The 27768-nt window shown below is 43.9% G+C and overlaps 1 protein-coding gene across 9 annotated transcripts in view; it reads right to left on the bottom strand.

Annotated features, from left to right (window-relative positions):
• The window catches only part of Itsn1 (intersectin 1), a 227127-nt gene that overhangs the window by 69440 nt on the left and 129919 nt on the right, over positions 1-27768 (bottom strand). For 7 of the 9 annotated variants that reach the window (XM_004654454.2, XM_045150359.1, XM_045150363.1 and 4 more), the window contains exons 17-24: positions 24645-24772; positions 20689-20918; positions 18460-18581; positions 17376-17390; positions 7974-8218; positions 6378-6537; positions 2919-3124; positions 1952-2034 (exon numbers count right to left, since the gene is read on the bottom strand). In XM_004654454.2, the coding sequence (XP_004654511.2) occupies positions 1952-2034; positions 2919-3124; positions 6378-6537; positions 7974-8218; positions 17376-17390; positions 18460-18581; positions 20689-20918; positions 24645-24772 (1189 nt within the window). The remainder of the gene's footprint in view (positions 1-1951; positions 2035-2918; positions 3125-6377; positions 6538-7973; positions 8219-17375; positions 17391-18459; positions 18582-20688; positions 20919-24644; positions 24773-27768) is intronic. The other 2 variants (XM_045150358.1, XM_045150360.1) reach the window with 1 other exon arrangement.

Below are 27768 nucleotides of genomic sequence, written 5' to 3'. Positions count from 1 at the left end.
GTTGCTCCCTTTCAGGAGACATTTAGCAGAGGGCACAGGCCAGTCCCAAGACACTATTTTGAGAGCTTCCCAAATGAATGATCTATGTTATCTGGTTTTCCGTTTAAAATACAGCCTCATTCATTTGTTGACATCTTTCCTCAGAAGTTCTAATGCTAATATTCTCCTATAAACTCTCTTCCCACAATGTCAGAAATCTTTCTAGGTACTTCAGATGTCCAATTCATCTCACAGTTGACTTTCATCTAACACTAGGATCTGTCTGTATTTTATCGTTTTATTTATTTATTTATTAGATACAGAGGGACAGAGGGAGAGAGAGAGAGAATGGGTGTGTCAGGGCCTGTAGCCACTTTAGACAAACTCCAGATGCATGTGCCACGATGTGCATCTGGCTAACATGGGACCTGGAGAATCGAACCTGGGTCGTTAGGCATCACAGGCAAGTGCCTTAACCACTAGGCCATCTCTCCAGCCCAGGATCTGTCTCTATTCTGTAAGTGTGGTTCACCCATGACCTATTTATGAAGGTTCAAGTGTTGAGGCCTCTGTTCATCATTCAAACAAGGGAAGGCTTTTCCACAGAGCTGCCTGAGAATGTTCATGTTGTAAAGGGCTAGGCCACAAGCCTAGAAGTGAAGCCAAAAGAAAGTAAAGGAGCAGACATTTGCTAATTTTTCTTCTAAAAGTTTTATACATTTAGTCTCATAATCCTTGCAATAATTGCCTCATTCAAGGGCTAGTTATGCCCACTTCACAGATAAGGAAGCTAAGACATGACTAAAACCAGGATTACTATGAGAGTCAAGGTAGGCAATCCAGCCCTCCAGCGAGACCTGATTAGAAACAGAAAACACACTTCAGATTTTGTTATTGTTTTGGGAGATGGCAAAAGCCCGCCCTGTTGGGAAGAGCCAATCGCTGTGACAATGGGTGCATGTAAAGTGAATGGGGGCGAGCCACTGTTCACAAAATGAGAACAAATCAGATGGGAAACAAGGCTAGATTTCTCAGTAGTTATAAAACTGATAGCTCTGTTGTAAACTAAAAGCAATTAACATGAAAAATTCTTTGTGGAAAAGAAATACTGTTGTTTTGAGTCTGACCCACTTTGTCTCCATTGGAGCAATCATTTTAAGAATTCTAGTTTCTATTAGGCAATGTTTCTAAGGAATGATCTGAGCAAACCAAACACATAATTTATTACAGAAACCCATAAAAAATTACCATACAAATTTTCTGTAACTATTAAACCTGCTTGGACTCCTAAATTGATACTGAACTCAGGTGGCATCTTCAATAAGTATTGTGGTTAAGACTTCACTAAGTGTGGAAAAGGCAAGCTTTTTACTTTTAAAGCCTAAATAGATAGGTTTTCTTCATTTTTTATAAAACAAAATAATACTTCCTTCTATAGACTGGCACTTATATAATACCTAAGACTATGTCACGAAACAGAGAAGAAAAAAAGCAGTTAACTATTGTGCATAAATACTAAAAACGAATGTTTCGGGTATAAATACTCTGGTTTGGTTATGCGCACAGTGCACAGGTGAGTGAACCTCTGCCTCAGGTGACGTGTGCCCACAACACTGACAGCGCTCAGAGAGCTCTGACTAGCGTGGTTAGCTTTCCAGTGTCACCCTTATATCCACACTCTGTTTGGGGAGGCAGGAAGTGGCCATGTCTTAGCTATAGATGGTCAGAATTTGATCCTTAAGAGAATGCAATGGCTGCTTTCATGATCAGATACAGGCAGAAATTCAGTCTGATGATCAGTATGTCTGACGGTAGTTTGAAACTATTCTGTAAGAGCTCAACCTTCATTTCACCTTAGAGTTTAGCAGATTGGTCATATACTACTGTAGCCAATTTAAAAAGTACATTTACTATCTGTTCTGAACAGTGTTTTCGACTCTCCTAAAGAGGTTAACACAATTCAGGTCCTCACCTTCTCCCAGAACAGCTGGCTTGGTTGCTGGGGAAGCCACTCTCTTTAGACTAGCCGGACTTTCTGAAGAACCAGCATCGATACTGTAAGAAGGGAAGAAAAGATTTTTCTTTTTTTTTTTTTTGAAAAGGAAAAAAAATACAATTAACACTGATTTTTCTCTTTCAAAATTGAACAGTTCACAGCTTCTGGTCATCCTGAGCTAGGTTAAAAACACATTTTTGGCACTACAACAGAAGCATGACTGTTCACATTTACAACACTTTGCTATCTGGACATACAGCCTACATGTTGGCCCATTTCAAAGCACTGACTGAAGCTGGGCGTGGTGGTACACATCTTTAATCCCAGTACTTGAGAGGCAGAGGTAGGAAGATCACTGGGAGTTCGAGTCCACCCTGAGACTGCATAGCGAATACCCGCTCAGCCTGGGCTAGAGCAACACTCTACCTTGAAAAACAAAACAAAACAACAAAACCCCAAACCAAGACAAGACAAAACAACAACAAAAAACCCACAAAGCACTTGACTGAGAGATAATGCTCATGTAATATTTCTGCTTAGTCTTATCTTCTTAAAGTTCATAATTTGTTTTCAATATCTATATGGTTGAGATAGAGACCATAATAAAAAAAAAGTCTTATTCTTTCAATTACTTTTAAGTAGTTGCATGTATTTGCTAAAGTACTGGTACCACACATAGAGCATTATAATCTCCAACCAATGCAGGGATGTTCCAGGTTTCAGAGTAAGAGTTCTTCCTTAAATACCAACAAAAGCCTGGAAGAACGACTACTTGTCTACAACAGACTTCTTTTTCTGTACTTCATACACTTGACCTTTTGCAGGTCAAAGACTCAGAAGACAAAATCATCCTACAATGTCCATTTGTGAATCTTAATGAGTGCAAACAATAATTTAATGTCTATATTATTTTCATCAAATACAAGCAGATAAATAAAAATACCTTGTAGATTTCCTCACGGGCCCTGAAATGAGTTTCACGTAAGACTTGGGAAACCAACCCTTCTGACCTTGAACTTCTCCAAACCACCACATGTCTTGCTGCTCCAAAACGGTGATGACATCATTTTTGTTAAAATTTAAGTGGTTGTCTTTTTTGGCTCTCCAGGGATACAGGGCTTGAGCTTGTAGCCCCTCCACCTTTTCTCCCTTGGGTGGAATAACATAGAGGACCTCTCATTACATTGCTGTTTGTCACCGGCGAGGGCGGACGTGCAGCGGCGTGCGTGCAAACGTCTCTCGCACTGCTTCTCAGCTACTGCTCATGCGTCCAGAGTGGAGACACAAACCTGCCAACCATCCTCAGAGCCACCACCAGACCATCTCATTCCCTCTATGAAGCAGGCCGGGAGGTCAGTCTTACACAAAACTGGCTGAACGCCTTTTATACTCTGATGACGTTTTCATTCTCAAACAACCTGACTAGGATTTTTAGTGGAGGATTAACACTGGGCCAGAGAGTTTTATGAGATTTAACTGATGTTTTATTTTGAGTGGACACAAGGAAATGGGCCATATACTGCACTGTGTTTGTTTTAGTTACTTCTTAGAGTAAAAGGGTTCAGATAAAATAAAGCACTGTAATAACCATTTATTATCTATTCACGACACAAGGTACTGTGGGATTACAAAGATGAATAAAATGCCCTCTCTGCCTCCTCCAGTTAGGTGAAGGGACAGCACTTTATAGCCATAAAGCACCGTGCGAGTGGACAGTCTGAGAAGAGCAGCAAGGAGCCGACAGCTAATGGGAAAAGCAGGAATCTACACAGCAAAGCATGCTGCCTGCTGGAGCCACTGCACAGATGTTCTCGCTGGTCACGACAGGGTCAGAGAGACAGCAAGAAGAGCCCTGCGGGGCACCAGGAGCCCCTTCACTGAGGACGCATCTGAGCCGAGCTGTGAAGGACAACAAGGGACTGTGGTAGCCAGGGCCACACAGGATGGGCACCCCACGCTACAGGCACACACAGGCAAGGGTCTTGAGGCGGGGCGGCACACCCTGCAAAGGGTCCAGGAGGAGAAGCAGAATCTGGGGTGGGGGGGCGGGGTGCAGCCTTGGCTCACAGAGAGGTGGAGCTGGAGGTGAAGCTAGGAAGGTTGGGTATGGCACCTTTTACTTATTTTTTTTTTTTTAAGTCACCACAAAACCGTAAAAAGGAAACACTAATAAACAAACAATGTCAACTTTAAAATCTCCATGTAAATGGACAGTAACAAAAGTTAATGCCCAAAGACAGTTCTGAGCCACTGTGCTCTTGCCTTTGGGAGCTATTTTAATTTTTGCACTACGATGTGCTTGTGTCAAATAGGGAATTTACAGACGATCAAATGGCCTCTCAGCCAGGCTAGTAGTTAGTGATCTCTACACACTGCTCTCTGTGAGTTACCACCTAAACCCAGAACATCCCATTTCCTTCCAGATCAGCCTTGAGAACTGGGGAGGTTTCTCTGGCTCCTAAACACCCTACCATCACAGATTCTTGACCTTCCCCTGACCCCTGGTGTCCCATGGCCGCTGACCTGTCCTTGCCTAACTCTCTCGCCACTTCATGGACAGGAAGCAGTTCCTCGGGAGCCCTGCCCTGTGCCTGACTTCTGGACCTGGATGGGCCTGGAGTTGAACCCCACGTCTACCACTTACTAATTCCATGACGTTCTGCTGCTCGATCTCTCTGCATGCCTCAGTTTCCACGTCTATAGAAGAAATCGAACTTTCTTCTGAAGGTTAAGAATCTTCGGTAGGATCTATGCATGTTCTGGCTGCATGCTTGCGAACCCTAGCATCTCAGGCTGCGCAGTACTTAAGAAAAAGCCAAGTCTAGTTCCATTCATGCAGGCATTTATTTATCCTCCCCTACCACACCAATCCCTAATTTGCCTACACCTAAACTTCTCTGCTCCACAGGGCCTCAGGGCACCAACCCAGACCAAGGCCATGCAGCCAACCTTAACTTCTTTCTCCACTACCTCCAACCTTCCTCACCCAGATCATGAATCCTGGGCCTCTTTCCTATACAGCAAATGCTGTGACCACCCTGGCACTTGATTTTCAACACCCTTCTCCCCTGGAGACATGGTGTATGCTCTCCAAAGTCTTCAATTCCACTCACCTTGTCTGCTCTTTACAAACCACCCAGTTGCTCATGGCTCAGTCCCTCTCACCGCATCGCAATCTGTCTCAGGTCACTAAGACATTCTACTTGCCACAGAATGGTCTCTTTGCCAGAATCACGACCCTTAATAAATGAATGTCCCACCTTTACCTAAGCTCTGCAAATAACCCTCTCCTAGGCCACTGAGTGCCATTACTGAGCACAGGACAAGTTCTAAGTGCTGGGGCAGAGGGGAGACGCAAAAAGAGCTGATTGGTCCCACCTCTGCTTGCTGTCCCACAACAGGCAGGCTCCCGGGAAGCTATTTTCTCCCCACATTTACTTTCCTTTTATGGCCTTACACATTTCCTTGGGTCTGACTGTTCTCTAAGGAGTAACTCCCATCTTTCTTCCTCCTCCATATCCATGGTTCCACCACCTACAAGACAGGTCTACCTGGAGTCCTGCTGCTACCATCAGCTTCAGATCAATTATTTCTGGTGGATGCTCTCAATCCCTGGGTCTTTCCTTGTCTGTCGACTCCCATGTCCTTGTGGTGCTCAGCCTCACATGTTCTGCTTCGCTGTTTCTAGGGGGCCCTCCCCACTTGATGACAGAACTCAGAGGAGTCCAGGATCACCTCATTTTTATTTGAGAGGCCCTAGCAGGCTTTGCTGCCCCTGGGCCTCTGTCTTCCTGGCATATTGCCTCCCCATAACTTGCCTGGTGTGTATTGCCAGTTGGGCATTTTAAGAGCAGGAACTGTGTCTTGGGGTCTCCCAGGCAGACATCTGCTGTTTGGTTTGATTAATTTTATTCCCTTAATTCTATTCCTTTGTCACTATTACATTAAGCAGAAGAGAAATGGTCACAAAACCATCTCTATGCTTTTAGAAATTACTGTTCCTGGCAGGGCTTTCAGAGCCTATCACTGCCTGTAATAAATCTTCCTTTTCCAGCAAATACCCAACGGTGCAGCAAATGAACTGGCCTAGGATTTTCCTTATACATACCCTGATTTTCTGCCCTAAAGCTTCTCCCCATAGTCGCCTCTTTGATGTGCCAGCTGCCTTCAGTTATTATTTTCAAGACTAAGATGTGGCTCAAATCCACTTGCTCAGTGAAGCTCCTTGATGGACCCGGAGAGAAGTTTAATTTCTGTTGATACCGTCTGACATCAACTCAAGTCCCAGCCAGCCAACCCCTCCGCATTAAGACTACTTTCAAACGGAATCAGCAGTAAACATCTCCTGCACCTGGTGTGATCACTACAGATGAGTCCTCACACACTCGCTCACTGCCCCTACCTGGCCCAGCACAGGAGATGGGGAGGAGCCGGTGGCCGTGGCTGGGGTAAAGGCTGATCTCTGCCTTAACTGGCCGGCGCTGGGCACAGTAAGAGAAGGCTGGGCTGCCCATGCATCCCAGTTATCAGTTTCTGGTTTCTCATTCGTGCTGGTGGGCCACCTGAAAGGAAAAGCATACCCCATCAACAATAAGCACTTTCTAATGCCCCAGCGCTACAGTGTGCGCATGCACGCGTGCACGTGCGCACACACACACCTTGGGAGCAGACATCCACGACATTTACGCGGCCTTCCCTAGTGAAAGAACAAGGACAGCAGAGAATGCGGGGCTTGCTTTGGAATCTGATCATCCCACATTAGTGATGACCTCTAGGCAAACAAACCATAATGGTTTCTTTGATTTTCTCACTAAAACAGCATTCTGCCACTCTAAGAAGACTGTAAAGGTAACCCAAATTATTAGGTAGGAAAGCACTCTGAAATGCTCCAGTACCATAAAACCATCCTCCTGGGACATCATCCTGTGTCATAACAGCCAAAGGGGGGGGGGGAAGTACTACATATCAAGACACTCCAGTACAGACAGGGCTTCTCTGTCCCACCCAGCCCACAACAAGCACCTGGCCGTGCCCCACAAGCCAGGGTACCACAAGAGGCATCCTCAGAGGAGCCAGCTGTGCTGCATGCCAGGACAGTGCGAAGCTCCACTTTCAAAGGACACAAGCACTTCAACCCAGATTCAAAGACGGGAGAGTTGGAACACGAACTCTACCAATGGAAGGCTGTGTGCTTTAGACCAGACACTACATAGAGAGGACCTTTGGTACCTTCCGCCTTTACCCGAAAACCGGCTATTCCTCACACCTTCCCTCCCAGCCTTTGGCCATTATTCTCCTTTCCTCTCCCTCTACTTGTCCCATCTGAGCTTTCGCCAGAAACACGTCTTGATTCTTTGCCTTCTGGAAGGTGATTACAGGCTTGGAATTTAAACCCGTTCATATTCAGATCGTCCCTGCTGTGTGCTAGCTGAAGATGTATTTGGGTAACTGCACATGTAGGTCAGGGCTCTGTAGCTGGAATTCTGGACAGTGGCTTCACCTGGCATGCCAACCGTCTGTTTACATGCTGCTGGCTTAATGCTACTCATTTCCTGATGACTAAGGGCACATACCTTTCACTGCACTGTACAAGTGGAAAGGACTAATGGAAGCAGAAAGCTTTAGCAAAAACCATTTTCTATCTTATTCTAAACCACAGAACTGAAGAAAATTTTTGTTTCTGGTCAGCAAAATCGTGCCATTTCCCAGCCTGCAGGAAATGACTACGCATCTGCTGACATGGGTATCAGTCAGCACATGGCATTAGGAAGTTGTATTTCTCCATTTCTTCCCCAAGAGTAAGAGATACAAATTATTGAGCAAGACAGCTGTCTTTATTTTTTGCCCTGGTCAATTACTCTTAGGCAACAGTGTTAGCTCTAGTTCAGAGGCTGAATCCTGATTGTCAGTAGGCCTGAGAAAAAAGCGGGGGGGGGGGGGGGGAAGGGGTCTTAAATTTGGATTTCAAAGCTATGAGAAAAAGCATGGCAACACATACGTGGAGCTGAAGTCAGCCCAGTTGTTGGGGGTTGTGGAGGGCTCAGAAGTCACTGGCAAAGGGGCAGGAGTCTCACGCAAAGCCAATTTGGGAGCAGGGGCAGATGTCAGATCAATCACAGGTTTGGCTGGAGTGGGAACCTCATTTTCTGGAATCTTTTCTGCATAGTTTGCAGGGAACCATCCTGTCTTTCCTTTTAATTCTCCTCCGAGCCATCCCGGTTCTCCAGTCTGGCTTTCATCCACCTGTAGGAAGTCACAATATTTAACTTAAGCAGAACTAAGTCAGTCCCCACACACATCAAACACCCCAAGCCCTCTAACCCTTGACTGACACACAACATAGAAATTTCTTCATCTTAATCTCGTGTTGGGAAAAATGACTTATAAACATTAAAACGGAAAGTATTTAAGATCTTAACCTGCACTTTTAACAAACGTTTCCCTCTCCTTATTCTCATAATGGCAGTTGGGATAAAGCATCTCAAGTCCTCAAGCTTACAGTGTAAAGTATCGGAGCTATTTTGAGTTGTCAAGCAATCCGACAAGCTCCGTCAATCAGAAAGTCGTGTTATTACTAAGATCATTTGACTTGGCTTTTATTTAAAGCTGAAAGCAAAGTGAAGTGTGCAATCAATACAAATTTAGTACTTTTTTTTTTGGTCTCTGAAATAGGGCCTCACTCTAGCCCAGGCTGACCTGGCACTCCCTTGAACTCACAGCATTCCTCCTTACCTCTGCCTCCCAAGAGTCGGGATTAAAGGCAAGCACCACCATGCCCGGCCAAATTTAGTACTCTAAAAACCCTGACTAATGAAGTATTTATTCAGCATAGGGACAAGGAGAATTAACAAAAAAAGTATTGCCTTAGCTGCTGCTCCACAGACACAGGACACAAGAAAGCGGAGGGAGTGCTCACAGTCATGGCCGAGTCTAGCAAGAACACGATACTCTTTCGTACAAACTTAACTTTAATACCCACGAAAATGCACAGAGAGCCAGGTGTGGTGCGCATACCTTTAATCCCAGCACTTGGGAAGTTAAGAGGATCACAATGAGTTTTAGGCCAGATTGGTCTACATAATGAGTTCTAGGCTAGACTGAGACCCTGCCTCAAACAAACAAAAAGTGTACACAACATTATAGATGTCTTCCATTTAAAAATTTCATAGAGGTTGTATTCTACACCAACGGGTTTTTTCGAGGTGGATTCTCCCTCTAGCACAGGCTGACCTGAGTCTGTAGTCCCAGGCTGGCCTTGAACTTATGGGATCCTTTTCCTTCCTGGTTCTTATTTACCAGCGGCAGGTGGCATTACTGCAGTGTAACCACAGCTGCTGCTAAGCTTGCCAGCACTCCCCTGCTCTGGAGTGGGTTCCGTGGCCAAGCCCAGCCCTTCCCACTCTAGGACGGAAGGCGATGGCAGGTAGAGTTAGGAGTCTGTATCAGACAGACACTAGGCTTTCAGGTGTGATCTCCGCAATCTCACTGGCTCAACTGAAATGCTAGTTCTGAAGCTTCATGCCTGGGTGCCTTTGGGCAAATTTAATTTCTGGGGCCCTAGAAAAACACTCACCTCAGTACGGTGGCTATGAAGATTGAGCCACCTTTGCAAGTTTGCCTGGCATATGAGAAAGGGTTAGCTAAGATAGATTCCTGTTTTGTTTTGTTTTTCTTAGGGTCTCACTCTAGGCCAGGCTGACCTGGAATTCACTATGCAGTCTCCTACGGTGATCCTCCTGCCTCTGCCTTCCGAGTGCTGGATTAAAGGTGTGTGCCACCATGCCTGGCTGATAAGATTTTTTTTTTAAAGCCATTTCTCCTATTGCCCAGCTCTGACTTCATCCTTGGATGTTGGTCTTGGCATCTGTATAATTCGCTCTAAACAAACTCTGCTTCTCTGCTCCGAGAGCCTGTCTAGGGCCCCGGAACTTGGGGCTTACTTTCTTGCCATGGTCATCTCCTGTGGTGATCCATGTTGATCCCTGATCACTGCCTGTCTGGAACTCTCATTAGGCTGCTCAATGTTAACTACTCAAATTTTAACTCTGCATTCTCCAGACACGATCTAGCACCTATCACCATTCCCTGAGACAGTGGTTAACAAGACTTTTAGTGAACCTGAGAAACTGGGTCAGAAGCCTAGAGAAAAAATGTCCCATCCCATGGAAAAGTCTACCTCCCCATGCCCAACCCACCTCTGGGTGCTGCACCTCTGTGTACCCATAGGAGCTGGAGAAGTGGCAACTTAGCTTAGGTTCTTAGCCCTGCCAACAGGAGTTCCCATCACCAAAGGTACTAATGTATTTCACTTTCAACCAAGAAAATCCACTAGTGGTTCAACTGCAGCCCAAACAATAGTCTCAATTACTTTAACTTACTTTTTCTGTTCGTTTGTTTTCAAGGTAGGGTCTCACTATGTAGTCTAGGCTGACCTAGAACTCACTATGTAGTCTTAGGCTGGCCTTTAACTCATGGTGATCCTCCTATCTCTGCCTCCTGAGTGCTGGGATTAAAGGTGTGCCCCACCACACCCAGCTTTTTAAAAAAAAATTATTTATTTATGAGAGAGGGAGAGAGAGAGAGAGAGGCAGACAGACAGAGAATGGGCATGCCATGGCCTCTAGCTACTGCAAACAAACTCCAGACACATGTACCATCATGTGCATTTGGCTTACATGGGTACTGGGGTCCTTAGGCTTTACAGGAAAGCTTCTTAACTGTTAAGCCATTTCTATACCCTTAACTTACTCTTAAGAATCTATTTTCTTTAAGATTAAGAAGAGATAATAAAAATTTACTCCTAGATGGGCATGGTGGCACATGCCTTTAATCCCAGAATTTGGGAGGCAGAGGTAGGAGGATTGCCTTAAGCTCGAGGCCACCCAGAGACTACATAGTGAATTCCAGGACAGCCTGAGCTAAAGTGAGACCCTACCTTGAAAAAAAAAACTCACTCCTAATACCCAAACTATCAATCTAATCTGCCACTAAATCAATCATTTAGAAAAAAAAAACATAAAGGTGAATATATAAAGATGAAAATTTCTTCTTGGAGTTGGAAAACTGCCAAGCCAACTTTTGAAAAACATACTATGACAGACTAAGATGTTAAGCGTATAAACTGCAACATGCCAGGTTGTATGAGGATTTTTATATTATAAGGTACACTCATATACTGATGGTAGTAAGAGGATTTTCTTTGTGTGTGGGGGGGTAGGGTCTTGCTCTAGTCCAGACTGACCTAGAATTCACTATGTAGTCTGAGGGTGGCCTGGGACTCACGGGGATCCTCGTAACTGTACGACGTGAGCCACCACTGCCTGTACCAGGGCTCCTAGCCATTGCAAAACGAACATGTGTGCCACCTTGTGGACCTGGCTTTATGTGGTACTGGGGACTCAAACCTGGGTTGTTAGGCTTTGCAGGCAAGCACCTTAACTGCTGAGCATCTCTCCAGCACCACAAGAGGAATTTTATTACCAACAAGGATATGATTTAATTTCATTTAATGAGTCCTACTGCACTATTCTAAATCATTTGGGATAATTCTGGTAGGACATTATCAAAGTGAAGCACAAGCCCTACAGACTGCATACGCTGTTGGATTTTGTTACAGACAGTTTACAAAATACGCCACATACTGCATGTCACTGATTCAGCGCTCAAGCGCTCACAGAAGCCATGTCAGATTCAAGTCCGCTAGGTACAAGTCCAGAGACCGACAGTTCTACCTACCTATGCTTCTCTTCTCATGAACAGGGCAATGGCTGCCAGCTTCATTCGGCAGTTTGAGTACTTCTAAGACCCCTGCTTTGGGACTTGAATACCTATCCTAGTCCATGTGGTAAGAGGTTTGCTCACCAGGACAGCACTACTGAGAGGTGACTGGGACATAGGTCCTTGAAAGGGATCGTGGGACCCCAGTTCGCTTCTCTTTCACTTCTTGAAAGCAATTTTGTTCGACCACCCACTCATGCCCGGTGTGGAGCCTTGCCCAAACCAACAGAACCAACTAATATGGGCTGAAACCTCTAAAACTGTGCTCAAGAAAAGAAAAAAAAAAAACAAAACCCTTTCTATTGTACTATTGCACCAGGTGTAATCTCAGCTAGCCTCGAATTTACAGTGATCCTGCTACGTCTGCCTCCTGAATGCTGGGATTAAAGGCATACATCACCACTCCCCCAGCCAAACCCTCCGTTCCTTCCTTCCTTCCTCCCTCCCCCCCCCCCCCCCCCGCCAGGTAGGGTCTCACTCTAGCTCAGGCTGATCTGAAATTCACTACGTAATCTCTGCGTGGCCTTGAACTCACAATAATCCTCCTACCTCTGCCTCTCAAGTACTGGGATTAAAGGCGTGAGCCACCACACCAGCTTCGAACCCTTTCTTTTTATAAACTGAATGTCTTAAGTACAGCAAATAGGTTGAGATGCACTGAATGAAACCAAGAGTGTTGAGGAAATGCATGCTTCATAGATGTGCCAATTTCCAAATAGGTTTTACGCCAAGGTCTCGGGTGAGGATATGAAAACTTCTACAGTACTAGCCTGGAAGACGGTTCCTTGAGTGCAAGTAAGCAGACCTGTTGTTATAGCACAAAGACAGCTGCAGACAACATGCGAATGCACAATCCTGGCTGTGTTCCAATAAAACTTTATTTTGCTGGGCGTGGTGGTGCACGCCTTTAATCCCAGTACTTGGGAGGCAGAAGTAGGAGGAATGCTGTGAGTTCAAGGCCACCCTGAGACTATCATATAGTGAACTCAGGTCAGCCTGGGCAACAGCAAACCCTACCTCAAAAAACCAAACCAAAAAAAAAAAAACCTTTATTTCAGCACAGGCTCATGGATGAGATCTGATCCTGTATGTATTATCAGAGGCATACACTAGCAGTGATATAATTATTACTAAACAAGCTGAGCTCAGAGGTTGAGTTTATGGAAATCTTAAGAAGATAGAAGAAAAAGTCATGACAACATTAGGAAAAAAATGTTCTCTATCAGAAGAAAAGAAGTTCAAATTATTTTGAGGGTATCACTTAGAAGGCAACTTTTAGAAGAAAATGACTGGTTGATGGCTGGTTAATGCCTAAAGAGGGCCTTCTCTTCCTTGGGGATTTTAAGGAAGATATTTTCTAGAACTGACTTAAAGCTAGTCCTGACAGGACAGAGAGGTCAGGTCGGATCAGAGGCTCCTGACACAGCCTAACAAAAGGACCTAAAGAGAATTCTGAACTGTGTATGTAGATTGAGAGTTACCAGAAGGTCTGAGGGCTAATGGGGTGTAATCCTCTTAAGCAGTTCTGACATACTCAGTGCTATCCAAGTCTCACACCAACATTTAAAATTTTTTTGTTATTTATTTATTTATTCATTTGACAGTGACAGAGAGAGAAAGAGGCAGAAAGAGAGAGAGAGAGAGAGAGAGAGAGAGAATGGGTGCGCCAGGGCCTCCAGCCACTTCAAATGAACTCCAGACGCATGAGCCCCCTTGTGCATCTGGCTAACGTGGGTCCTGGGGAATTAAGCCTCAAACCGGGGTCCTTAGGCTTCACAGGCAAGCGCTTAACTGCTAAGCCATCTATCCAGCCCTCACACCAACATTTATATGACTGGCAGTGAGGAAAGGTTTTCTTGTTTCTACCTAACTGCTATTCCAATACACTACAGGTGTCAAATTTCATCCTCCAGGTATGGAAACCTACATCTGATCACAGGCCATTTACTTCCAAAGCCTTTAAGCCTTAACCAACAGGATAAAAATCAACTAAGAAGCCTCAGTTAAGAAAACTTCCCTGAGCCAATCAATTCACATGGCTTCCTTTCCCCTTTAAGCTGCTTTCAGTTACTGAATATTCCCTAAACTTCATCACAACTTGGCCTTTTCATGAGTCTCATGTTTCATGATATAAAACACATTTTAAATATATGAATGATAGACACCATTTTGTATTTGTATTACCAACATTTAGAGTAAGTTACCATGTAACACATTACATTACTGCTAAATTTGAAAATCTATTTTTGGAGAAAACTAGGGTGATGACCAAGAATTTCAAATTTTAAAGCACCCTAACACTACCGACACTATAGAGGGAAAGCAGGCTTCTAAAGTTCTATGTATTGACTGCTATTTCTTCAAGGAAGTTTGAGAAGTCTCAGGGTTTCTCACAGAAGAAAAGTGACCCTGGGATTAAGTGACCCTGGGATTATGCAACTACAGGAGATTAATTTCTTACTACATGTTTTTCATATTCATGTTTCTTTTCTTTTTTTCTTTTTAAATAATTTTTATTTTTATTCATTTGAGAGAGGGAGAGAGAATGGGCACATCAGGGTCTCCAGCCACTGCAAACAAACTCCAGACACATGTGCCACCTTGTGTATATGGCTTATGTGGGTCCTGGGGAATCGAACCTTGGATCTTTGGGTTTGCATGCAAGCACCTTAACTGCTAAGCCATTTCTCCAGCCCTATACTCATGTTTTTAAATTACAAACTACTTGAAATAATATGAATAAATATCATTTGAGTCTGGTAGTACTATTCTCTATTATATGTATCCTACAAGTTGAATTTTAGTACTATTTTAAAAATTACATATGTAGTACACTTATAATTATGAAACTGATACAGAAATACATACATATGGTCAGACATGTAAACTACCCCAATACTGTCTATCTAGTGCTATTAACAGTCTGGCATGTATCTTTCAAGACTGTTAATTATGAACATACAGGATTGACGATATAGTTCAGGGACAGAGCACTTGCCTAGCCTGCACAAAAGTGAACTCAGTTCAACCCTCAACAACACACACACAGAGACATACACAACAACAAACAAAAAACTGTTCTCATGCAAATATACAAATGTATACCAAGATTTTTTTTTTTTTTTTGAGGTAGGGGTTCACTTTAGCCCAGGCTAATCTGAAATTCATTATGTAGTCTCAGGGTGGCCTTGAACTCATGGTGATCTTACCTCTGCCTCCTGAGTGCTGGGATTAAAGGCATGTGTCACCATGCCAAGGCTTCCAGATTTAATCTTATAGTATGCAGTCATACTGCACATATTGTGCCCATTTTAAAATGCAGAGTATCTGCATATGTAGATCTATGTATTTGTAAAACATCCTCTGTGTGTGCTTAGCTTGGATCACTTACATATCCTCTTGGTGATGGACACTGGGCCATTTATTTTGCTTTTACCAACAATGTTACAGTGAATATCCATGAACACATGTATTTGTACTTGAAACTGACACAACTCCCCAAATAGGAGAGCAGAAAAAATAACAAAGCCGGGAGTGGTGGTGCACGCCTTTAATCCCAGCACTTGGGAGGCAGAGGTAGGAGGATCGCTGTGAGTTCGAGGCCATCCTGAGAATGCAGAGTGAATTCCAGGTCAGCCTGAGCTAGAGTGAGACCCTACCTTGAGAAATCAAAAAAGAAAAAAATAGCAGGACTTTAAAATATGAACAGGTCTTACCAGACCGCCCTCTGAAAGGCCAATCGGTATGCCTGGTGTGCCTGCCATGACTATGACCACTTCTCAATACTCTCCACAAAGCTGAGTAGTACCAGGCTTTTAAATGTCTTATCCGAGAGAGAACAATGCTACCTTGTTATTTAACTTACATTTCCCAATCACTCAGGAAGTTAAGCGTATTTTTATCTTCTAATGATTTTTTTTTTGCGGGGGGGGGGGGAGGGAAAGAAAGGGTCTTGCTAGGTAGATCAGGCAGAGTTTGAATTTAAGACCCTCTTGCCTGTCCCCCTGGGTGCTGGGCGCACAGGTCTGCAGTTGGGCAGGTCTTTTTTTCATTACCTACAACTTTACTTCATCTGCTACTGTCTCTTTTATCCTCTGTTGACTTGCCTAAGTCAACCAGTCTTCTGTAGTAACTGGAGTTCTTCACAACACATTACAAAGCTTGGCTGAGTGTGGTGGCGCATGCCTTTAATCCCAGAACTCTGGAGGCCAAGGTAGGAGGACTGCTGTAAATTCAAGGCCCATCTAAGACTACAAAGTGAATTCCGGTCTGGGCTAGAGCAAGACCCTACCTTGAAAAACAAAAATAAGATCAAATAAAACGAATCGTCTCTACTGCATGTGCATGTGGTATGCATGTCTGTATGAGGGTGGGTGCACATCTGTGCATGCGTGTGAAAGCCAGAAGCTGATGTCCGGTGTCCATTCTCCTGGATCACTCTGCATCTTATATAACGAGACAGGGTCTCGTATTTGGACTCAAAGCTCACCGATCCAGCTAGCCTACCCAGCCAGCTTGCCCCGGGATCCTGTGTCTCTGTCTCCCCAGTGCTGGGATCACGGGCCGCTGGCTACCCCTTCCCACAGTTTACACGCTACTGGAGCTTTACACTCAAGACCTCGTGCTCACGGCTGGGCCCGGACTTCCACTTGCTTTTAAACTAGTGCGCGGGCGTGTGTGCACGGTGCTCCAGGAGCTCTTGCCATTGCAGAGGAACACCGGACAGCTGTGCTACTTTTCGCATTAGGCTTACGTGAGCAGCTTGGGAATCGAACCCGGGCCAGGAGGCTTTGCTAACAATCCCCTCTATCCACTGAGCCACCTCCCAGTCTCTACTTCTGGTCCTTAGTGCTTTTTTACTCGGTGTGGTGAAGCACACCTAATCCCAGACCTTGGGAAGTGGGAACAGGAAGATCAAGAGTTCAAGACCAGCCTTGACTACATAGTAAGCTTGAGGTCAACTTGGGCTAGGTAAGACCCTATCTCAAACAAAACAGAAGAAAACAAAACCAACAGGCTTCTTTTAAGCCAAAAAAAAAAAAAAAAATCATTCCAATTTTCTGTTAATTTTTTTTTTTCTCATTTATTTGCACGTGTGAGCGTGGCGGAGGCAGGCACCAAGGCCTCTTGCAACTGGAAACCAACACCAGGTACCTGGGCCAGTTTTTTTTGTTTTTTGGTTTTTTTTTTTGGTCTGGCTTATGCGGGTGGAGCCGACAGGCTTTGAAAGCAAGTACCTTTAACTGCTGAGTCATCTTCCCAGCCCCTAGTGTTCTCTTTTAAAAGAAAAAGTTTCAATTTTTTTTTTTTTATCTTTTCAATTTAATATAGTTGGAACTCTTGGCCATGGGCTGAGATGGTGACTTCCCAAATACAGAGCCATCCGACTAGTTTTAACCGGAACCTGGAAAATTGGAACCCAGCAAACAGGAACCTGCAGATGAATAAGACAATTTACACCTTCGTTCTTTTTTTTTTTTTTTTAGCACACCCTACTACACAAACTCCAAACACGACTGTACTGCCAAAACACCCAAAGATACGTGTACTCATACAGAATTCAAGATGTTTAAAGGAACAAGACATGGAAGGAGATGCAGACTTCCTGACATGAGGCACTTACCCATTCCCCTTTAACCTCCACCAGGAAAGCAAAGGTTTGAAAGCAAGGCAAAATAGATGTTTAATGAATGTCTTATCTTACAGCACATCTACACTCTACTCATCTAATCGAGAGGGCATTAACTAGCCAACTCCAGGAAAAGGTTTGTCATTGTCACAGGAATGTAGCTATGGGACCAGCGCCAGCAGATCCTCCCAAGAAGCAAGCTTCTCATTACAATACAGCTTATTTCCATATAAAAGTATGAGAAACATGTTTGTCTTCACTCTGAACTTTCACACTTCTTTCAAAATTTGGCATCATTTTCATCCCTTAAAAAAAGGCCTCTGAAAGTTTGACCATTTCTAAGTGAACCAAGGAATTACTGTTTTCTTGAAGAAAGCATTTTAAATCAACTACATTGCTTTACTTTCTTTCTTAACTTGATCCTTATCATTTTGGTCACAACTTTAAAGATTAAGAAGTGCCCTATGGAAACAAATTACAACAATGCAAAATTCTGAACATTTCTGCTGATTTTCTGAGTAGTGGGTTCACTGTATTTAATTCATTACTTTTCACATAATTCAGAGTTCGTACAATTAAGGGAGGGCATGACCTTCAGAGAACGCTGTAGTCCATCAGCTGCAAAAGTTACCACTGGCAACTGTGATTGATAACCGAGTATGCTGCAATTACACTATGTTTAAAAGACTCACAGTATATAAGTAGTCATCTAAATTCAGACATTTATAGGTTTAGAAATATGCTACATGCTGTGATGAAAGCACTGTCTAGCAACTACTGTAAAGTGATGTTAGGGCACAGTTTTGAAGTTCCCTTCCATTCTAATAAGAAGGAAAGAAGGCTGTGCTTATGCTTGAAAGAATAAAAAAAAACTTAAGACACTGGATTCTTGGATTTTACACTTGTTGACAGTTTCATATTTATGCAACCAAATGCCATACCTAAGCACCAATTTCACCTACTATGGCTACCTAATGGCTCCTGGCAAACTAAGCCTTGGGCATTTCCCAGGGAAAGGATAAACCCAAGGGTGAACTCTAAATGAAAACACACAATCTCCCACTGGAGTGTCTCTTACCATGACAATATCTCCTGGCTGGATGGTGATTTCGTCATGACTTCGGGATTCAAACGGGTACAGTGCCCGGTAATAGACCACTGCTACATTCTCCTGTGTAGAAACTGTAAGCGGGCCTTTCTCTGTTCATAGAAAGAAGACAGTTAGGAGGACAGAAAATATGACAGGAAACACCAAGGTTATGACAAAACAAACTAACATCTCTACAGTCTACCTTAAGTTATCCCATACTACTTCCATCCACTCAAGACATATGACACAGGCTGACTGCCAGAGGAGGGCTGAATCTGAGGTTGGCCGCTCCAGTGCACTGGTGAGCTCACTAGGGCACTCTCTCCAGCATGGAGTGCAGGTGGGGCTGCCAAAGGGGCCTTCCTCTGTGCCTCTGGGCCTGCATTCCATTGGTGTACATCTGTAAAGCATCAGCAGTCTCTGCTTCCCTCCCAGGGTGTTGCTAGAACATGGCACCAGCTGATCTGCTGGGGACACTCTTGCAGGGGAGAGAAACACAACTTTCACAGTGACAGATATGGAAATGTTGGTGTTTGGGCGTCAGCATGCTCATGCCATACCTAAGTATTACCAATTTCACCTACTATGGCTACCTAACAATGGCCCCTGGCAAACTAAGTCTTGGGCATTTCCCAGGGAAAGGATACACCCAAGGGAGAACTCTAAATGAAAATAATTTAGATTCAAAGCAAATCAAATGTTTAAATATGCATGCAAGCATGTGGACATTTTGGGGTTCTGATAAAACAGTAACAGCCCTATGAACTTTCTACCCAAGGGCTAACAGTATCTCGACACCTATCTATTTTATCTGGGAAGGAGTAAAAAAGAATTACTAACTCCCTGTGGTCTTCAACCATGTGATATGTAAAATTTCCCACTGTCCTAAGAGGGAAAATGAATCTAGCTCTTATATGGAGAGGAAACACAAGGCGATTATGTCAGGGGAAACTTTTCAGATCATCAAAATTACTAGAAAACAAAGTTGTCTGTCCTATGACATGCTCGTGCCCATTCGACTGCCTTGATCTGATGACTGTCTGTCCTTCTTCGAGCTGCGAGCAGCTTAGGCAGGGACGGTGCCTGACCCAGCGCTGCACCTCATTCCCATCTCAGAGGGAAGGAAAACAAGTAAACTGTCATGGAATGTTAAGTATTTGTTTCTGTCTGCACATCACAGTGATAAGGAAGCCGACTGATGACAGCACAAATAAATTACCACTTTCTTCAGCTCATTTATTAGTTGCAGAGTTGTATGGCATCACACAACTGCACAGTTGTTCTGAAAACGCATTCTAGCTTGCTCCTGATACTATTTAAAGGACAACTTTTACTAGTTATTTTAATTACTATTTATGTTATTTATTCATTTACCTGTTTAAAGAACTATAGGGCACGGAAAAGAAAAAAACATCAGTCAAACTTTTAGAAAGGCAAGAAACTGTTTTATGCAGTGCAGATAAAAGATAATGACAGACTTCAGAAATTCCAGGGAAAGTAACAAACGAGAAACAGTAAGCTGTTTTTGTTTAGACAGGGTGTACAAATGGGGATTGAGGAGGGAACTTCATGTCATTGTGGTCATTTCTGCAGAGGCCTCCTGGATGCCATAGGGCTACCTTAACAGACCTGGGAATGAAAAGTTGGGGTGCCCAGAACAAAAGACAAGGATCATATCTCTATGAATTTACTGAAAATAGGGCTGGATTAAACAGATCTCTCTCAAGAGGCTTTGAGAAAGACAGCACATATTTTCTGTATTTTTTTCTTTTTTAATATTTTTATTTATTTGGAGAGAGAGAGAGGAGAGGAGAGGAGAGGAGGAGGGGAGGGGAGGGGGAGGAGAGGAGAGGAGAGGAGAGGAGAGGAGAGGAGAGGAGAGGAGAGGAGAGGAGAGGAGAGGTGAGGAGAGGAGGAGACAGGGAGAGACAGGGATAGAGAGGGAGAGAGAGGGAGAGAGAAACTGAGAGAATATGGCCTCCTGTCACTAAAAATAAGCTCCAGATCATGTGCAACTTTGTATGTCTGGCTTTACATGGGTACTGGGGAATCAAGCCCAGGCCATCAAGGCTTTGCACGCAAGTGCCTTTACCCACTAAGCCATCTCTCTTGCCCTTCCTTTCTCTTTTTGGTGGTGACAGATGGACCTCAGGACCTCACAAAGTGCTCTACCAATGAGCTGCAGCCTAGGTCTCCAGAATCACTGGCTTCTGGTACCTGCGGTGGACCAGGGCGCCTGGATGGCCGGCTTCGTCGGTTCTTGGTGCGGATGGAAAAGCCGACTCAGCTTGTCTTGAGCCTCCGGCTTCCCTTTATCCTCACTGTCCTTCCTTTTGACACTATCTTCCCTTTTCAGCTTGTCCTCCTCGTGGGGCTTTCGAGGCCGCGGGTGCTCCTCCTCCTGCTGCACACGCTCCGGCCACTGCTTGTCCCTTTCCTGAGCCCGTCTGCCAACAAAGACGCTTGATTACAGCGAGGAAGCAACTCCGACTTAACAAAGTGCGGTCTCTTTGCACCAGAACACTCCATCTAGTCAATGGGCTGCTCAACATCAAGGGAATATTGTTCTCCACATTGAGCAATGGAATCAATGAGACAAAGGCTTTTCAGGACTCCCAGTTCTGAGTGAGACGAAATCACATGATTTAGAAAAACACTGAAGAGACGAAAATTTGTGGTGTATTTCACAAAGTGGCAATAAGACTGAGAAAGAGTAAATCTCCATAGTGAAACCAGCATTAAACTACAAAACACAAAACGAGAAAGAAATCAAAAAACATGGATGAACATAGTGTTTCTGACAATAAAGAGCATCCAACCAGGGCTGGGAGGCGCTCAGTGCAAGCATGAGGACCTGAGTTCAGATCCTCGCAACTGACACTGAACCGGAAGCAGTAGCATAGGACTACAGAGAGTCGGGAAGCCGAGACAGCAGAACATCCCTGGAAGCTACCAACAAGAGACCCTGCTGACTTCCACGCACATGCCGTGGCACGCCTGCAATCCCACCCACATATCCATGTATCATACACACATAACCCTTGTATGAATCTCCAGGTCCCACGTATAGCCAGACGCAAAAGTGACACAAGCGTGCAATGTCGCACATACACACAAGGGGCCACACACATCTAGAGTTCATTCACAGTGGCTGAAAGGCTCTGGTGCGCCCATTCTCTCTTCCTCTACCTCTTTCATCCTTTCTTTGTCTCTCTCTCAAAAATAAAAATAAGTAAATAAATTAAACTTAAAAAAAAAAAACACCCAGGCTAGAGGGATGGCTTAGCCATTTAAGGCACTTGCCTGCAAAGCCTAAAAACAGATACACAAAGAGACAGATGCATCTGGAGTTCATTTGCAACGGCTGGAGGCCCTAAAACACTCATCTTCTCTGTCTGTTTCTCTTTTCTCTCTCTCTCTCTAATTACAAATAAATAAATAACAATAAAATATGTTTTTAAAAGCCAGGCATAATGGTGCATGCCTTTAATCCCAGCACTCAGGAGGCAGAGGTAGGAGGGTAACGGTGAGTTTGAGGCCAGCCTGAAACTGCATAGTGAATTACAGGTCAGCCTGGGTGGAGAGAGATCCCCACCTTGAAAAACAAAAACAAAAACAAGAACACCTCAACACACTTGCTGCAAATGAAATATTGTTTAAATAAGCCCTCAGTCAATTAGATCATTACAGCTCCTCTCCAGAAGCTGACATCAATAAATGATTGTGACTACACTAGGCCATGAAAATTACAATGGTCGTCATCTGCAACACATGATCAAGAGTCTGGAAATGATTTTTCTTTCACTCACAATCCCCCCCCCTTTTTTTTTAATTTTTTTTTTATTTATTTATTTGAGAGTGACAGACACAGAGAGAAAGGCAGATAGAGGGAGAGAGAGAGAATGGGCGCGCCAGGGCTTCCAGCCTCTGCAAACGAACTCCAGACGCGTGCGCCCCCTTGTGCATCTGGCTAACGTGGGACCTGGGGAACCGAGCCTCGAACCGAGGTCCTTAGGCTTCACAGGCAAGCGCTTAACCGCTACGCCATCTCTCCAGCCCCCCCTTTTTTTTTAAAGACAGATTTTCTCAGGCTAGCCAAACTCACTAAATAGCCAGGGATGACTTTGAACTTCTCTGATCCTCCCGTCTCCACTACCCAACTACCAGGATTATGGGTATTCCTCACATCTTTTTTTTTTTTTTTTAAATTTATTTAAGACAGAAAAAAAGACAGAGAGAAAGAATGGGTATGCTGGGGCCACTAGCTGCTGCAAATGAACTCCAGATGCATGCACCACTTTGTGCATCTGAGCCATCTCTCCAGCCGTAACACCTACTTTTTATGGTGCTGGGGACTGAACTCTGGGCTTTGTGCATGCATTGAAGCACTCTATCAACTAAGTTCAATTCCCAGTCTCCATTCCATTATATTTTATAACACAAAAAACTGGTTAAATGAAACAAATGCTGAAAGCTGAATATTATAATTAACTCTCCCTAGATTAATTCCTCCAATTCTGACACCAAATAGGTGGAACCCATTATTATCCCCATTTTACAGATGAGAAAGCTGAGGAAGAGATACTAAATGACTTGACCATGTCACACAGCCATCTGTGCCTGGGGTTCAATTCCAAGCAGCCTCTTCCAGAATTTCTACTCTAATCTGCTGTCCTATGATGTGGGCAATGCACATGGGCAGCATTTAGAATTAGAAACATATTAAATAAATTATGTTTTTATTTTCCATTGTCAAGAAGTTGAGCTGGGCAAGGTGGATTATTTCTGCAGTCCTAGCACTCAGAAGCCTAAAGCAGGATTGTCACAGGTTTGAGCTCAGCCTGGACAAGATTTAATTTTTCTTTAATATTTCTACTCTATTACCACAAAAATTCAGTGTAGAATTCTTTTTAAGTGAACTCTTAAACATTTTATATATAATTTAAAATGTCTTTATTTATTTATTTGACATAGAGAAAGAGGCAGACAAGGAAAGAGAGAATGAAGAGAGAGAGAATGGGCGCACCAGGGCCTCCAGCCACTGCAAACGAACTCCAGACACGTGCACCCTCTTGTGCGTCTGGCTAACGTGGGTCCTGGGGAATCAAGCCTTGAACCAGGGTCCTTAGGCTTCACAGGCAAGCACTTAACTACTAAGCCATCTCTCCAGCCCTAATGGTATTTTCAATAATACATTTTCACTTATTTCTACTCTGCAGGATTGCAGTTTGGTGCAGGCAGCACAATGTTAATAATGAAAACATTCCATAAACTTTAAAGATAAGAAAAGGACTGAATTTGAGTTATTCAACACAACTGACAGGGTTTCATACCCAAGGGGGAGGGGGCACACAAACAGGCAAAAACCCCTCCTGTATTTGTTATAAGATCTCTACCACCACCTCGCTACTAGCATTTAATAAACAAAACCATAAACAAAGCTGCTCAGAGGATTCCATACACCAGAACAAGGCAGGTCTGGGCAGTTTCACTGAGCTCAGTCTCTGGTCAACAACTGGTCTCAGTTTTTCTCTCTTTCGATCTAATTTCAATAACTCATTTTTACAATTTATAGCATCTCACTGGAACATTTGGTTATTCTTAACTGAATTTTAAATAGTAAACAATACTAAATTAATAAAACATGCACCCAAAGGTAACAAATGTTTACAATGACTACAGAATGTTACATGGAAAAAAAACGAGACAACAAACATGAAATAGTCAAACAGAAGAGACAGGAGTGCATCTGTCTCCTAAGCAGTGACGCGAGCTCTGCCTTCTGTACTCAGGTTGAATCTGGAGTTTCAATAAAGAAGAAAGGGGACAGGGGCAGCTCTTGGTCCTGTGCAGCGAGCAGGCTCAGGGCCTTTGATTGCAAACCAGGCACTTTGACCACCACTGTTATTAAAAGGCTGTGAACTGGAAACATCTTTTGGTCATTAGCATGCAAATGAGCCAAGCAAGTGGCCCAATTTTCTCATCTAATTCCATTTATCTACATAGGAAAGCTCTGGGAACTAACAGAACCTTCAGGGGGTGTTGATATATGAAGAGATTTATGCATACGCATGTTTCTGTGCCTGCCCCCCACAGTTCTGGCATGGTAACCTTTTCAAGGAGTTCGGTGAAGAAGAGGAAAGTTTCTTTCACAAAGCCTTGAACCTGCTCACCTCTGGGCGTCTTCTTTCTGCTTTTCCAATTCTAGGATCTTTCGCTCCTGCTCCTTCTGCTTCAGCCGCTCAGCCTCGATGGACTTTTGCTTCTGGAGTTGCTGCTTATTATGCATTTCTCTGAGTTCCTATAAATAATCAAGACAGTCCATGTAATGACCAGAGCGCACAGACAGTAACCGTCTATCACCAGGATGCAAGAGCTCACCAAGCGGAAGGCCCAGGGCAATTGTAGACAGGCAGGGCTGACAACTGTTAATGTGGACATTACATTTTGACATGAGTTTCCAGCAAAGGCTACTCCAAATTACACTCCAGTGAGCCATTCTCATCAAGAAATAAATATATGTGTGTGTGTGAAAGGCCACTCCAAATTACACTCCAGTGAGCCATTCTCATCAAGAAATAAATATATACGTGTGTGTGTACACAATCACACCACACACACACACATGTATTTCTTGTGCTGGGGACTGAACCAAGGCAAACATTCTTGCAATGAGTGACATCCCCAGCGCTCCATGGCTTGTTTAAAAAGGAACTTAAGAGTGAGAAGCATCTGGAGGTCCAAGAAGACAAGAATGTAACCAACTGTTAGATACGGTGACATGACTCAAACTGTACAGTTCTTCTGATGCTAAATCCACACCGATCCCGCTGGCTTTGAAAATGCACAGCACTTCACACATCACTGTGCTCAAAACGAGTCTCCCTCTTACAACACACAGCCTTGGAGCAAGTAGAAATTTCTCTGCTCCATGGCTAATTCTTCCCCTAAGGTTTATTTTTCTTTAAGTCACTATTCTTAAATCTCTTCTACCTAACCATGCTGGGGTTTCCAACTGTCCCAGGCTAAACCAGCAGCCAGGTTGAAAGCAAAAAAGCTACAATTTGACAAGGCCCTCTTACATCTGATTTTCTCCTGTAATACTAACCAAGAAAGAACGACAATTTCCTTCCAGACTACTGAAAATTAAAGTACTTAAACCAGAAGTGTATAAACCCGAAAGCATGAAAAACAAGAAAACACTTGTTTGTTTCGGTGGTGCTTTGACACCCTGGCTTTAACCCCCAGTACCTCCAGGAAGAAAGAAAACCCCTGTTGAGGAGGAGTAACCACCCGATTGCACAGGACTGAAGTCATCACTAACACACTCAGTCAGCAGCACTCTTCTGGCTTGATCACGAAACAGACCACATGGGTTGACGTTCCCAGCAGAAATAAATAAAGTACCTCAAATTGATCTTGTGGTTTGACTAACAAGAGCTGGTCCCAGTGAGCAGTTTAGGGGTGTACGGTGAGACATAAGGACTAAGACCTGCCCTGTTTTCTGTCACCTTACCTTGCTCAATAAGCCCAGATGATCAGGTTTCTTCCAGGTCCTAATTTCCTGCTTATGGATTCATTACTTATTATAGTTTCATGAGAGAGAAAGAACGAACGTGCATGTGCATGCATGAAAGAATTAGAGCGCCAGGGCCTCTAAACACTGCAATCAAACTCCAGATGCATGCGTCACCTTGCACATCTGGCTTACGTGGGTTCGGGGGAGTTGAACCTAGGTCCTTAGGCTTTGCAGGCAAGTGCCTTAACCACTAAGCTGTATCTCCAGCCCTAGATTCATTCTTGAACAATGAAGAACAGGTCAGTGTTACAAAGCACTTACTACTGGGGACAGTTAAGACCAGCCCTTCCCTACTAGGTAGACTATGATGAGCAGGCCAGAGTAAGTGTATCCGTGTTTTGGCAACTGGAGACAGTGTTGAGAGGCTCTAAAAGATTAACAGTGAGATGCAAGAAAAAATTGAACTGGAGATCAGGATGATGGAGGGAGCAAATACTGGAGGGACGATAGGAAGGAAGGTGTTTCACTTTACATTTTTCCTACTTTGTGTGTATCCGTGTGCACGTCTGTGTGCATACGTGGACAGAGGACAAAGTGAGGACACAGCATGAAGAGACAACTTTGTAAGGTGCACATTGGTGGATTAGTCCCTGTGGCAGCAGCCCTGGGTATGTGGCCCCTGAGTCAGGAAGGATATATGGGACAAGAGCTCAGCAAGGGAGAAGGCAGAGATGGCCAAGAATGGGAGACATGAAGTGAAGATGAAACCTCTTTCTGACTCAAGCTTTGATAGAGTATAAAAAACAACTTTTAGGGCTGAAGAGATGGTTTAGTGGTTAAGGTGCTTGCCTGCAAAGCCCAAGAACCCAGGTTCAACTCCCCAGTACTCACCAAGCACAAGGTGGATCTGCACATGTGCCTGGAGTTCATTTACAGTGGTCAGAGGCTCTGGCAAGCCCATTCTCGCAAGCCCATTCTCTCCCTCGATCTGCCTCTTTCTCAATCAAATAAATAAGATATTTTTAGAAAACTGGGTTGGAGAAGTGGCTTAATGGTTAAGGTGCTTGCCTGTGAAGCCGAAGGACCCAGATTCAATTCCCCAGGACCCACGTAAGCCAGAGGTACAAGGGGTGCAAGTGCTAGGAGCCCTGGTGTGCCCATTCTCCCTCTGTCTCTCTTCTATCTCTCTCTCTCTCTCTCTCTCTGCTTGCAAATGAATAAATAAAAAAATTTAAAAGACCAAAATATTAAAAAATTCAATCTTATATTTTCATAGTAATTTAGAATCAAAAACAGTAATCCCAAATAATGTGAGTGAAAAATCTGGTTAATATGTAAGAGTTGATATTTCAAAGAAAAACAGAAGGACCAAGTCCTGCTCTGCTGGCTGAAGTCAGCTTCACTACATGAAACGAGAAACTGGAGCAGGGTGATATATTAAATCAAGCTCTAGGTGTCCCGGTGAAGGCCAGAGGGCTCTACAGTCAGCACATGCAGACAAGGTCGTCTCTTTTACATTAGCTCAATGCAGAGACCATTTAAAACATGTGTGATTCATTTTTCCTAGTGTGTGTACACAGTGAATACTCTTGGGTGTAGTCTCCCTTTCTGAGACAGGGACTCTCATGGTATGAAGCTCACCAAGTAGGCTAGGCTAGCTGGCCAATGAGTCCCAGGAAGCCACTGTCTCTGTCTCCCCATGCTACCACAATGGACATCTTTGTTTTTTTCCAGGTAGGGTCTCACGGTAGCCCAGAATGACCTAGAACTCCTTCTGT

This window comes from Jaculus jaculus, chromosome 5 (assembly GCF_020740685.1).
Source record: "Jaculus jaculus isolate mJacJac1 chromosome 5, mJacJac1.mat.Y.cur, whole genome shotgun sequence".
NCBI lineage: Eukaryota > Metazoa > Chordata > Mammalia > Rodentia > Dipodidae > Jaculus > Jaculus jaculus.
Note: the sequence above shows the minus strand (reverse complement) of the source record. Positions and strands in the feature narration are given on the sequence as shown.